At 59.1% G+C, this 13,652-nt stretch overlaps 1 protein-coding gene across 1 annotated transcript in view; it reads right to left on the bottom strand.

Annotated features, from left to right (window-relative positions):
• Positions 1 to 279: 279 nt before the first annotated feature.
• Positions 280 to 13,652, bottom strand: part of AGAP3 (ArfGAP with GTPase domain, ankyrin repeat and PH domain 3) — a 101,962-nt gene continuing 88,589 nt past the window's right edge. The window contains exons 16-20 of the mRNA XM_027903813.1: positions 3,472 to 3,626; positions 2,938 to 3,028; positions 2,394 to 2,616; positions 1,111 to 1,366; positions 280 to 849 (exon numbers count right to left, since the gene is read on the bottom strand). Coding sequence (XP_027759614.1) covers positions 625 to 849; positions 1,111 to 1,366; positions 2,394 to 2,616; positions 2,938 to 3,028; positions 3,472 to 3,626 — 950 coding nt within the window. The 3' untranslated portion in view covers positions 280 to 624. The remainder of the gene's footprint in view (positions 850 to 1,110; positions 1,367 to 2,393; positions 2,617 to 2,937; positions 3,029 to 3,471; positions 3,627 to 13,652) is intronic.

Raw genomic sequence — 13,652 nt, 5'->3', positions numbered from 1 at the left:
CTGCGTGGGGGAGATGCCGCCCATGCATCAGCACACGGTACCGGTGAGTGCATCTCTCCTGCACCAGCCAGAAGCAGAGGAGCATGGGGGTGCAGCAAAGAAACATGCACCTCCTGCTGCCCCCCACCTCCCCCCTGCAGGGGGGTGTGTGTCGAGGTTGACACAGAGGGAGGGCAGGAGGGGTGCCCATACTGACCTGTCTGGGACAGTGGGTGCAGCCATTGCCCTCCCTGGTACCACTGTGCAGGGGGGGGGCTCACACCTGAATGCCCCCAGGTGTGTCTGGGGGGGGCAGGAGAAACCAGCTCCCCCTCCATGTACCGGTCACGAGAACAGGGAACACTGGAGTGGCCCCAGTGACTAAACAGGAACCCCTCTGCAAGCTGACAGCACCGGGTCTGCACAGTCCCATAGCTGCATGGGAAAGTCCACTGGAACCGGCACAGAGGAGCGGGATGCTGGTTCCCAGCTGGCTCCCGGCCTCCTCTCGGCCAGAACGGGAGTCCCGATGGGGGCAAGCACCGTGGGATGCCCGGTTGTGGTGCTCCCAGACCCGCTTCTGCGGCCCTGGACCCCAGCAGGGCTGGAGGGGGGCCGTGGGGAGAGCGGACAGCCCACGCAGGGTTAGACCGCGCCGGGGCTGGTGCCGAGCTCGGCCGGTGCCGCGGCACAAGCGTTGTTGTTGGCGTTGGCGTTGCGGCGGGGCAGGCTGGGGGTCAGCGTGGCAGCGCTGTCGCCGGGGCAGCCGTGCTGCAGCAGGATGTCGATGCACTCCTGGCTGCCGGCTCGCCGGGCATAGGCCAGCGGGGTCAGGCCCCGAGCATCCCGGCTCTTCACGTCCACTCCGTACTGTGAGGGAGAGAAGCAGCCGATCAGCGACACCTGGGTGCCATGTCCCCCTGGGCACGGGAGTGGCACGGAGCAGAGGGGCTCTGGGATGGGTAAGGAGAGGGAGCTGGGAGGGTGGGCAGGGCAGTGTCAGTGGGCACGTGAGGGAACCCACAGCAGCAAGATGGGCGAGAGCTGCCTCATACCCTGGGAGCAGGGAGGTGGGGAAGCACTGGGATAGCACCAGAAGTGTCATGGTGGAGGCTGCAGGTCCCATCTTACCCAGATGAGCAGCTGTGTGAAGACGACATTGGCCATAGCACAGGAGAGATGCAGCGCTGTGCGCCCGTCTCCATCCCCATAGGTCTCATTCACTTCCTCCTTGGTGCCATGGGCCAGGAGCGTCACCACGAGGCGCAGGTCATCCTCCACCACGGCCCGCAGCAGCTGCTGCCCCAGAGGGATGTCCGACTGGGGCAGTGGGGCCAGGAAGAGCTTCTGCTCATATTTAGCCCGGATCCAGCGCTCCTTCTCCTCCCTGCCAGATGGGATGCTGTCACTGTCACAGGTGGGACAACCTGCCTGGGCCCCACATGCGAAGGGACACGAGTACCAACACTGTCACCCAAACACACCCTTGTGAGCAGCGAGTGTCTGTCACACCCAGGTGTGTCCTACATACCCCTTGCTGTGTCCTGGTGCCCACAACTGTCACTGGGGCTCTGTAACCCCAATCCAGACACGTGCCTGACACCTGCTTGGCTCACTGCACTTCCTTACAGCTCCCTATGGACACCTTGGGATTATGTCCATGCTCGTGCAGCAGCAGCGTCCCACACCCAGACCCCACACCTGTCTCTCCACGCTGGAGCCCCTCACACTGTCCTGCGTGCCCACGCCGTGGCAGCGTGGGGACCATCCCTGTCCCGTGCCTGCGTGAGGGCCGTGGCCAGCGGCAGGAAAAGGTTAGCACTGCACACGCCAGCCCAGTGCCACGGGAGGCACCTTATCGCCGCCGCCGTCTCGCCTGGCGCAAACAAAGGCTGTGTCCGCGTCCGTCCCGCCGGGGCCGCGGGGCCGGCGGATCGATGTGTGCCGTCCCGCCGCTATCTGCTGCCATTCTATCCATCTGCATCTGGCGGGCGGCCATCAATGCCCCCCGCCGAGCATGCTCACTGCCGCCGCCCCCTGACCCGCGCCAGCGCTGATAAGGCACAGAATGGGCTCTTGTTGGGATGAGTGACAGCACGGCGGCTCCGATAGGGACAGACAAGGGCCTGAAAGGGACAGACCCTGGAGACCCACACAGTGCTGCCAAGCCATCTCTGTTAACCCCTTCGGCTTTGCAGCCAGCCTCAGCTCCTGCAGGCCCCACACGGCCGTGGCCACCGCGGAGCCAGAAAGGTGGGAGAGGATGGCCGGTACCTCAAGGGCAGGCAGGACCCCCAACGCTAGAGCGCCTTGAGGAATCCTGTCTTGACAGCTGCTCCCAAACCCCTGTGGTGCTCCCGACCCTCCTGGTGTGGTGCCCAAGAAGCACCTGCGGGGTTCCCCACTGCCCTTACCGACTGCTCTCAGGAGTGGGCTTGGTGTACCCCTCCACCATTCCCTCCCAGACGGCGTTGGCCAGGGCATTGCCGATGGCTGTCATGACCATGAGAAGCTCGCTAGGCCAGTCGTCCAGGTCCAGGGATCGCACGCGGGACAGGTGGGTGCCCAGGTTGCGATGGATCCCGGAGCACTCGATGCACATGAGGGCACCCAGGTTCAGACTGGCCCAGTCGGGATCTGAGGGCAGCAGGATCAGTGGGGGAGAGTTAATACCTGCACGGACTCACCAGCTTGTCTCCTGTGATTCAGAAGACGCATATTTGCGGGCACCTGCCCACCAGAACTCTTCCCAGCCCAGTGCCCCTGGGAGAGTTAGGCAGAGAGAGGCCAGTAAGGGGTCACAGGCCAGTGGGTCTGTACCCCACCCCTGAGGGGCAGGTCCACAACAGGAAAGGACAGGACAGTCCCACGGAGCAGGTCTCTCTGGGCTGAGAGAAGGGGTGGCTGGAGCCCCCTCCCGTCCTGGCCGAGCCCCTCCCTCAGTGCAGTGTCTCTTACTCGGAGCGTCGCAGTCCACGCAGAAGCTGTTCCCGCGCGCGGTGCGGACGGCCTGCATGGCCTGAGCGTCGCCCTGGCTGCCCAGCCGAGCCTGGAACAGACCCCACGAGACCCCCTTCGCTGCAGGCCACACGTCCCGCACCCCTCACGCCCTCCGGCACCACGCTCCGGGGGAACCCAGGAGGTTGTCCAGCACAGGGGCTCAGACAACTGGGTCTGGAGGGACCACGGATCGTGGCCAGCTGTGTGCCAGAGGAGCAGGGGACACGTGCCACAGCAAGGAGAAAGGGCAGAGCTGTCCAGGGAGGGAGTGGACAGCGGGGATCCAGCCTGGTGGGATGCAGAATGTTCCCTGGGGCCAGAGCCAGGCTGGAAGAGGTGACAGAAAACCTGGGAGGAATCCCAGTGATGGGATTCAACTGATGGGGAGCAGAGGGATCTAGACAGGATCCAGCCTGGACAGACAGGGTAACATGGGACATGGAGGGATGTGGCAGAAGCCAGAGAGGTGAGACCTTGGCCAAGGCCTCTTACCTTGTTCTTGCTGCTCTCGCAGCCCTGCAGGCTGGCCAGGATCTGGCTCTCGATGGCCTGCACCCAGAGCTCCCGCTCTTCCGACGTTGAGGCCTCAAAAAGCCATGTCTGGCCCGTCAGCGACACGATAATGAACTCAAATGGCTCATCTGGTTCTGGAAGAGAAAGGTGTGCCATGACACAGGGCTGGGAAGGAGAGGCTCTGCCGTTGGACAGTCATCATGGGCCATGACTGTGCCTGCACATGGCAGGGTCACTGACAGCAGTGGAGCCCAGGGGGCTGGGACAGGCACGGGACGGCAGGGAGGAACCTGAGCTCTGTGCCAGCCCTCCCTCCCGCTGCCCACACAGCTCCACTGGCCTCGGCTCGCCCTTCTGCGGCCTCTTTCCCCCGCCATCTGGTCTGGGAAACCTAGGAGGCTTCCAGCCCCCTGGAAGCTGCTTGTTCCCACTCTCTTTGCCCTGTGTCCCACCCTCGGAGAAAGCTGCCAGTCTCTGGAGTAGTGAAGTCAGCTCTTCTGAGAGCTGGTGCCCAAAAACTGCCCCAGCACCAGCACTCGGCACCCGCCCACGAGTGGCTTTGGAGGGACAGGCCCTGCACACCGAGTGAGGCAATGCAAGGAGGTCCCACACCATGGGCTCAGAGGGAGCCCTTCACCAAGCCTTACAATGTTCTACCCCCCCAACACCTGCCAACCCAGGCTCTGCCCTGCAGCCCCCCCGGGCACAGTTCATGGGGTGCCCTGCCTCAGCCTCGTACCCAGAGCCAGCATTTACCTTTTATTGCCAACTTCAGTAGTTAGTGCAGTAAATGACTTAACTAAGCGGGGCCTGAATGGAATGACTAATAAACGTTATGTCACAGCACACGCTTCAGCTCATAGCAAAATGATTTGTAATTACCTAATTAGCGTTATGCAAATAACACCCTCATCTCCATAATGTGCCTTCCCAGCTCTCTATTAAAAGCAGGGAGTCAACTGCTCAGCTCCAGAGACAGCACAGAGGCCGAGGGGCCCTCAGTCCACAGTGAGGCAGAGCGGCACTGGCCTCAAGCCTGGCAGGGTCTGTGCCCATTGGGGCTGACGTGGAGGGGCAAGCAGGGGAGTCTGGAGGGGGTCCCCTCTTCTGCTCGACTTCTCTGTGGTGAAGAAGCCCCTCACAGTGGAGGGAAGCAGCAGGAAGACAGGGACTGAGGAGGTGCCACAGCACCCATCAGGGCTGTGAATGGCTGCACAGGCCTCCGGCCGGGTCCCAGCAAGGGCATGGCCACCCTCAGCTGTTGCTGGGCCATCTGGCCCCAGCTAAGCCAGGCTGTGCCCACAAATACCCTCAGAAGATGGTGCGGCCTTGGGAAGTCTCCTTAGGAAGGCCAGCTCCAGTGGGAGTGGTGGGAGAGCACAGCCCTTCCTCATAGGCACCACTTGCATTGACAAGTACCAGGCACAGCATCCAACTCTCTCTCTCTCCATCATGCAGAGGTGTTCATCCCACACCAATCTGAGGATAAACTGCCCTCCTGCACCTGTGCCGAGGTGCAGAGTGCCTTGGGATCCTGCATTCTGTGGTTAAAAGTGTGACATCAGGCTGGAATGGTGCTGCCCTTTACCAGTGCTGAGAGCTCCACGATGTGTCCTGCAAGGATTCCAGCAGCAGCCCCCAGCTTGGAGACCAACAATGCTTGTGCACTGGTGTAGGAATGCAAGGCTGGGTCTGCAAACCAGACGAGCCTGGGGAGGATGGAATGACTCCAGCATGTAGGGCTCTCCTGGTTCGCCCTTCCCAGATAGGAAGGGGAGGCTGTTTCATTCATTTCACCCTAAATCAGCCTGGGACTCTTCCTCTGGGGAAAGAGGTCAGCACCTGCCTCTCTCCTGCTGGAATGACTCTGGGCCCTCAGGAGGCTGGCAGACTGAGGGGAGCAGGCAGTCAGGACTCTCCCCTCTCTTGTGATGCTCCAGACTAATGGGGACATCCCACTTGTCCAGCACTTTGCCCTTTCCTCCAGCTCTCAGCCACAGGAGACACCCCACAGTCTCCGCTCTGGGGTGCTCCCTATAGGCCATGTGCCTCCTCCCTAAGGGTGTTTGCTGTGGAGGCTTCAAGGACACCAAATCCCAGCTCAAGAACAAGATTCTTGGAAAATATACAGCTGGTAACTTGTGAATACTGGGAGTAGAAATAACCAGACAACAGCCAGGCTAACAGGCATTGCCTCCTTGGCTCACTGGCACCAGACCCAGAACCGGGCAGGAAGCTCCCAGGCTGCAGGGGAGCCAGGACCAGCCCCCACAGCTGCAGGGCCAGTGACTGCCTGGGCCAAGCACTACCAGTCAGGACAGAGCAGCAGTTCCCTGAGACTGCCCTCATGCTGGAGGGAGCGTCTGCAGAGAACACTCCTGGGGCACCCTGATGCATCAGAACAGGCCCTGTCCTCAAATCTCTCCCTTCCTCGGTCCGAGCCACCTGTGGCTGCCTCACTGTGCTGCAGAGCCCAAGCCAGCTGCCTGGACCCAGGAAGCACTGGATGCACCTCAAGCCCTCCCTGCTGCTGAGTGGCTTTTCTGTCACTGAACAGCAGGAGGCAAGTCATGGTCCCTGGGACACAGCAAGGACTCCTGCCACGGGCTCACAAGGCTCCATCCTCCTTGTTCCTGTCTCGTTTGCCCAGTACCTCCCTACCAAACATGCAGGCAGGAATCCCAGCCCAGCCTTCCTGGGCCTGTAAGCTTCCCAGTGGAAGCAAATGCCCACCCTGCCCGCCCCAGGCACTGTGCTGGGGTGGGGGGCTCTCAACCCTCTGCTCAGGACATTTACAGCAGGCAGGCAGGCAGGTCCCTCCTGCTGGGAGATGGAAATTTCTGGGGCTCCAACCCCACTGGGATGGACTTTTGCATTGTCACAGCTTAGGGACATCCTGGAGCCCTGGGGCTGCCCGGTCCCAGCCCTGGCAGCAGTCTCAGTTTGACCAAAGCCCCTGCACAGGCTCCACAAGCTGGGGGACCTCCGTTCTTCTCCTCCTTTGTGCCTCCAGCTTCATGCTGAACAAAGAGCCTGTTGCTCTCAGAGCCCGGGAGGAGCTAACAAAGGACCACACCTAAGGCACACTAAGGGAAACTCCCCACCTCCCCTCCCTGCAGCAACAGGAATGGCACCTCTTTGGAGCCCGAGCACAAGGTGGCTGCAGCAGGAGAGCAGGGCACTGTGGGATCACACCCCTGGATTCACACGTGGGGTTCGGCAGAGCTGGGAAGGGAACCAAGGACTCGGAGCAGCTTTGAACACTGTGCAGACCCAGCTTCTGGGACAGTCTGGGACCAGGTCCTGAGCTCCCCAAGGGATTCATACAAGTTGAATCAGACTCAAGTCATTTCTTTAGGGAAAGTACAAGGCATTCTCATCTTTTTCTGGGGAGAGGTACAGGTTTCAATGTGCCAGGGGCATTTCTGGCTGGATGAAAGCACAGCACCAGAAAACAGATGATGTGGGCAGAAGGGTCTGGACTACCTCTGCTGAAGTAGAGCTGGCAGAACTCCCTTTCCTGCCTGACGTGTGGCCACAGGCTCCTTCCCAGAGCCCAGAGGAGCCCTAGAGTTCCGACTCAACAGGGCTCAGGTCCCAGAGGAAGCCACTCCTACAGGAGACCTTCCTAGCTGCCTTGGGATGAGGGGCTATTCTGGGGCCACACAGCAGAGCCCATCCCCCCCGGCGTGCTGGTGGGAGCCCATTACACCAGCTCCATTAGAATTAGTGGGCAGTGGAAATGAACGTGCTGCCTCACTCTCTTGATGATTTTTTGATGATGTTTTAAAGACTGAGCTCCATGAAGAGTCGCTGAGCAGAGTTCGGTGGGAGCCGGCTCTGCTAATGGGTGTTAACCCCACGACCCCCCTCCAACGCCGCCCAGCAACCAGGGCTCCAAATGGGAGCAGAATTTGGGAGGGCACGGCAGAGCAGCTGGAATGGCAGGGCCATGCGGCACCCAGACCCCACTGGCAGCTGAGCTGAGCCCGCTCTGGTAGGGACCACAGCCAGGTGACCAGCCTGGGGAGTCATCCTTCCCCAGGCTGCTGTGATGGGCAGGCAGCCAGCAGCCCCTCCTGCCAGTACACCAGCTGGGGAAGGAGGCATGTCCTCTGGCAAGAAACGAGGAAACAGAGACATGCATCCTGTGGGGACCCTGACATGGAGCCAGGGAAGTAGCACTTCCCACCTCCTTTCCAATGGACACCCTGCTTCTCCCTGGGGTGCGGCAGGTGACCCCAGGGCAGTGTGTCCCCACAGGGAGCTGCAGGGTAGCAGGCTGGCCCCATCCCTCACCCCTACCAGAGGTGCCCCCGCACAGGGTGGGGCAGCACACTCACAGCACAAGCAGCGATACAGGGGGGCTGCTCCCCTGTCCCACAAGCACGAGACACAAAGCAGCTGTGAGAGGACGCAGAGGATGGAGCAATGTCCCTCTGGTCCCTGATGTGGTACCATGCTCCAAAACACTCAGACACAGGGCAGCAATTCCCTCTTCACACAGTGCAATGGACAGAGCTCCCTCATGCCAGTCCAAAGGCCCAGGGCAGCACTTGCCACCCCAGCGGGCTGGGCTAGGGGAGCTCAGCACAAGGGGTGACAGGAGCACCTCCACGCCAGCACCCGAGGCACAGAGAGCCTTCCATGTCAGACAGCTCCCTGGGTGGCTCCTTCCCATGCAGAGCGGTGCACACGATAGTGTGGGACACCTTCCCTGCATCCTAGCAACTCAGGCAGGGAGGAGCAGGATCACACTCAACATCAGCAAAACGGGAAGCAGAGCTTGCACTGAGCCCTGTTCTCCAAGCAGAAGTCTTCTCTCTCACCTCTGCTCCTCTCCATCTCCCACTCGCATCCAGCCTCTCCCTCCACACTGCCCTTCTCCCAGTTCTACTCCTGCTCCCACTTTTTGCTGCCATAGCAGAAGTGTTTCCAGATGCCCTGGTGAGTGGGAGGTCACACAGAGAGCAGAGGAGGTGAGGGAATGCCTCCAGTGTGTGGGGCAGAAACCAGGGACAGGCGGTGCTTGAGGTGCAGGGAGACCCTGGCCCACAGCTCTGCTCTCTGGCTGCCAAGCCCGTGAGAAGGGTCCTGGAGCAGGGCAGCCAGCATCCCCTGGCCTCAGGATGCTTGTTTGCAAGCTGCCACTGTACCACATCATTATGAGGTGTTTGGGATATCAACAAATTAGCAGGCGTCTGGGAAGAGAAGGATGCAGCACCATTCGTAAATGTCAGCTCGCTGCCTCCTCATTTTGCAGATCATTAAACCCAATATTCCCAACCTGTATTAGTGCGACAGGGACAGGCCCCTCCGCGGGGACAGCCGCCAGGAGAGCGCAGCAGGAACAGCACCCGCTGTCCCAGTGCCCCCAGCTCCAGGAGTGCCCCAGGCTGAGCTGGTACGTCCCCACTGGGGACAGCATGGGGGTGGCAGCCAGGGGGGCCCAAGCAGGGGTGGGCACAGTGAGCTGTAGAACAGAGGGCACACAGTGGGGTCTCAAACGTGTGTGTGTGCGGGGGGAAAGGACACAGTGTGTCAGGAGGAGCGGGTGCTCCTGAGGGACACCAAGGTATACAGGGGTGTGCAGGGGGTCATGTAAGGGTCAAAGAGTGTCATCTCTGTGTACATGGGGGGCAGATGCCATACAGGGTGCAGCGTGAGCACAGCGTGGCAGGGCTGGGAGGTAGCAGAAGGGCCATGGGAGTGTGTGCATGCACCGGGGTGGGGGGGCCACGCTGTGGGCACAGGAGGGATGGCACGGACAGCACAGAGTTTGTGGTGTGAGTGGAGGCTTGTAGTGGAGTCAGGGGTGTGCACATGAGGGTATCTCGGGGTTGGGGGGGGGACAACATGGAGCTGCACAAGGTCCACAGAGCGAGGGGGTGGGAGCTGATGGAGATGGAGATGGCTGTGGTGCGGCGATGCCCGGCACAGGCTGCCTCCCTCCTGCCGGGACAGAGCAGGGAGCTCCAGGGTCTGTAATGAGCAGGAGCGACTTGTTAGAACTGAATTAAGAGGCTTGGCGGAAGGAAGCGTGCGGGTGACACGAGCTGTGTGGGGCAGGCGGGAGCTGAGCGATGGCAGCTGGAATCCCCAGCAATATGGTGAGCGCAGCTCAGCCTCGCGCTCCCAGCTCACCGCGATCGGCCTCTGACAGCCCCTGACAGTTGGCATTAATCACGCACATCGCCCCAACACAACTCTTTACTGGCCATCAATTTCCCGTGGGTTTTAAAACTAAAAAACAAAGACAAAACCGCGTCGTTTGGCCGCCACTGAGAAGCACATTAAGGGGCTGTCAGCTTCTCGCCATGCACCCTGCATCACTCTTTAAGCACATGAGAAGTTCATTATCCCCGGAGCTCTGGCAGCCATGGGGAGGCTGGCGCAGGGAGTGTCGCAAAGGTGCTGCTGCCCTCAGCTGTGCCTGGCGGCTCCTGCGCCCTCCTGGCTCTCGGGACAGGGGCCGAGGGTCTCGGGCACAGAGGAGCTGTGGCTGCAGGGAGGCTCTGGGCTGCCCCGTGGCAGGATGGAGCACTTCTGGCCGTGACACTTTGCTGGGCTCTGATCTGAGCAGACTTCCCTGATGGTCCCTGCGGGCTGACACTGCAGCCCCACCGTGGTGACAAGCATCTGCATCCCCTGACAGCCTGACACACGTTTGCCAGCCTGTGGGTGCTCCCTGACAGCCTGAGCCGCACTCCCCGGTTTGGTGACATCCCCGGCAGCCCAATCCCACGCCTGCCATAGTTTGTGGATGCTCCCTGGCAGCCTGACACTGCGCTCTCTTTAACATGAGCCCATGTAAAATAGCAACAGCTCGTTTGATTTATGATACTTCAGAACAACTAAGATTCAATTGCTCCGCACGTCCCTGGCTCTGATTACCTCCTAAATGAGATAAACTGATGGCAATTTATCCCCAGACCTCACCAACTTTCCCAGGATGCTAACCTGAGCCGCTCGTGCCTCGCTCACAGGTGTGAGGCGGGCACAGGAAGGTGAAGGCAGTCTGGGCACTGCCCAAACCTGCTCCCCCACACAACCCACAGCTGGTGCTGCCCAGAGGAACGCTGTGACGGAGGCTGAGCCTGACACCGCACCCAGCCCCAGACAGCTCCTGGTTTTGGGGCATCCGGCCCCAGTGCTCCCCACAGCAGTACAGCCACAGTGGCCTGAGCTGATGGGGGAGCATGGCTCATCACGGGGCTGTTCCCACAGTCCTGCCAGGACAGGGGGATGAGCACCACAAGGGATGGCAGCTCAGCCACAAGGGACTGCCACTCTGCCACAGGACCCATCAGCTCCACTCCCAGCACAGCAATTTCACACTTTCACTGTGCTGACTGTGTGAAAGCAAAAAGCTCAGATTGCCCTGTTCTGAAAAAAACTGCTGGAACTGTTCAAGAGCAGCTAAAAAAGATTCAAGGGGGGATCAGGCATACTTATGGACACCAGTCCATGAGATAAACCCGTGGCCATGTCCATGACGTGGGGCAATGCTCAGCCCCAGGGTCGTGGTTGGAACGGACTGCCATCCATTCAGACATCAGGATGGGACCTCACATGGAGGCTCAGCACTGCCTTGTGCTTGCACCACTCTCCATCTCGTGCAGGGCATGAGTGACCCAGGGGCAACTGCCCAAGCATCAGTCCCAGTCACTCGCTCCTCTGCCTCTGCCCTGGGCTGCTGGTCCTGGTGATGAGCTGTCCCAGAGCGCAGAGCTGTGTCAGCTCTCAGAGCAGTGTGCTGGGAGCAGGACAGAGACTGACCAAGTTGCCCACAAAGGTACCATGGGCAAGAGATCTGGCAGCAGGTGCACAGCAGGCAGGGGATTGTCTGCGTGAATAGGAGTCTGTGATCCAGCTCCATCATTCATCCTGAGTACAGGGATGCACAAGGACCCTCTCCTGACAGAGATGCCCCCCTCTCCCCAAAACGGAGCATACAGCCCTTTACTGCTGGAACTGGCTAGAGCAGGACCAAGATGGGAAGCTCCAAGTGCAGCAGAAGTGGCCACTCCCTGGACTTGGAGCAGGGTCCTGCTGGCATTCACCCATTCACCCACTGGAGGAGGACACGGGGGCTTGGGAAGTCTGGAGACATGAAGACAGGTTGCTTGTGTGTCTGTGGGTCACAGATGCCCTCTCTGCTGTGCTGCACTCTCCTCACCGCTCGAGTGGTGCTTGCACTGGTCCTTCCCACCGCCACAGCAGAGCAGCTCAGATGCCCATTTGCCCACGTGCCAGCACTGGCAGCACTGCAGATCACAGCCAGGGGATTCCTCCTGCTCCCAGTGCCAGTGCCACAGGCTCTGGCAGCAGGAGGATCCACGGCGTGCAAGGTCTGGGAAGTGACGGATGAAGTTTGGGAACCGACACTTTGCTGGCAAATGAAGTTCCATGCAGATAAATGTGAAGGCACGCACATTGTAGGAAAAAGTTACATTACTCCAACACCTCACAGGGCTCCAAATTAACCATATCAACCTGAGACAAGGCTTGGGTATCACTGCAGATAACACAGGCCTTTGCCCAGCTCACTGCCACAGCCGAGGACCAGGGCAGGGAACAACAGAAAACAGTGTGATGCCCTCATGCTCCACCTCTCCCGCTCCACCTTCCAGGGACGCTGCCAAATCAGGAAGGACATATACAGTGAGTACATCTGACAAAATACTCCTATGAAACGACAGAAAAACTGGGATGGCTCAAAGACCACAGGCCTGGGGACCCAAGGAGGAGAGTATCAGTTCTCCAGTCCATGCACCTGGGAGCAGGGGGCTGGGAATTCTGCCAATCACACATGCCTTGTGGAAAAAGAACTAATCAAATTTTAAGATTTTGAGCAGCGGTTAGTCCATATTACTGCTTTGTAAAAGTGTTTTTGAGTTCAGTGACCTTTTCCACTACAACACTACATTCCATTCTGTGTAACCTGAGGTCCTGGCATCTGCACCTCTCACACATCATCAGCTGCGCCGAGCAGCCACAGGACCAGACTCCTCCTCTGCAAACACTGACACAGCAGTCCTGCACTTCTCAGTCTTCATGGTGGCCAGTTGAGTGCCTTCTTGTCCACATCATAACCCCAGATATCACACCCAGGTCAGCTTTGGGACCTTCTTTACAACTCTTTCTTAGAATATTATTAAAAGATGGGACACAGTACTTGAGCACCTGCTTTCTCAAGTTTCACATGTGGGTGCAGAGCCATTCTACCCTTCACTATCTCACTCTTCATACAAAGAATGAGTCTCTTCTTTTGCCGAGCACTCGGCTGAGAACTGCAAACCAATTCAGGAAGGGCAGCAATGGATCTGAGGAGGCAACATACACCCAGAACAAACTGCAGATACATCATGCTTTGCTAACCATGAGACCAGTGGGGATGACAGACTCAAACAATGCTCAAGGCGCCCCAGTCAACCACTGCTGAAGGGAAGCCTGTCCTAGACTTGGTGCATTTTAGATGCAGACAACTACAACGGCAAAGAAAGCACACCACAGCTACCCAACTCTGCACGTCATCTCTGCAATGTTTCCAAGAGAGGGCATTTGAGGACAGTGGTTCTGCCATGGGACACCTGGGCTGCTGGGCTGTAGGTGGACCTGTGATGGAGCAAGGTGCCAGGACAGCTGCAGCAGCTTCAGGTACAGGTTTGTTTTGCAACAGCCACTTGTACTGAATGAACCCTCCTCCCCTCTGAATTACATCTTTACTTTAGTTCACTGCAAAAGCTTATTGAGTGCTGTGGGACAGGACGACCAAGGATGAAGTAAAATCTCAGCCTGAGAATCGCTTTTGCCAGAGGCTAATCACAGATGCAGGCTTTGGAGAAAGTGGCTGCCAGGCTCATCTCTACCTGGGCCAATCTGGGTGGTTTTTCCTAGAGGAATGCTTCCCCATGCCTTGCAGCCTCCTGTCAAGCTTAGGGTCCCTCTTCAGCAACCACAGACACCAGAATTTCTCAACCACAGACACCAGAATTTCTCACCACAAAAACCATCAGTACTTTGGGTATCGGCTAAGCAGTGCACGTGCCTTCAGCTGGTCACCTGAGCTAGACAAGCTTTTCCAGAAGACCTTTGGCTTGAGGCAGGTGCCCAGTGCAGGTCTTTTAAATTATTAAAGTTTGGCCAGTTTCCAAAAC

This window comes from Empidonax traillii, unplaced genomic scaffold (assembly GCF_003031625.1).
Source record: "Empidonax traillii isolate 1590-97213 ecotype Southwest subspecies unplaced genomic scaffold, ASM303162v1 scaffold993:size324958, whole genome shotgun sequence".
In the NCBI taxonomy this organism is placed as follows: Eukaryota; Metazoa; Chordata; class Aves; order Passeriformes; family Tyrannidae; genus Empidonax; species Empidonax traillii.
Note: the sequence above shows the minus strand (reverse complement) of the source record. Positions and strands in the feature narration are given on the sequence as shown.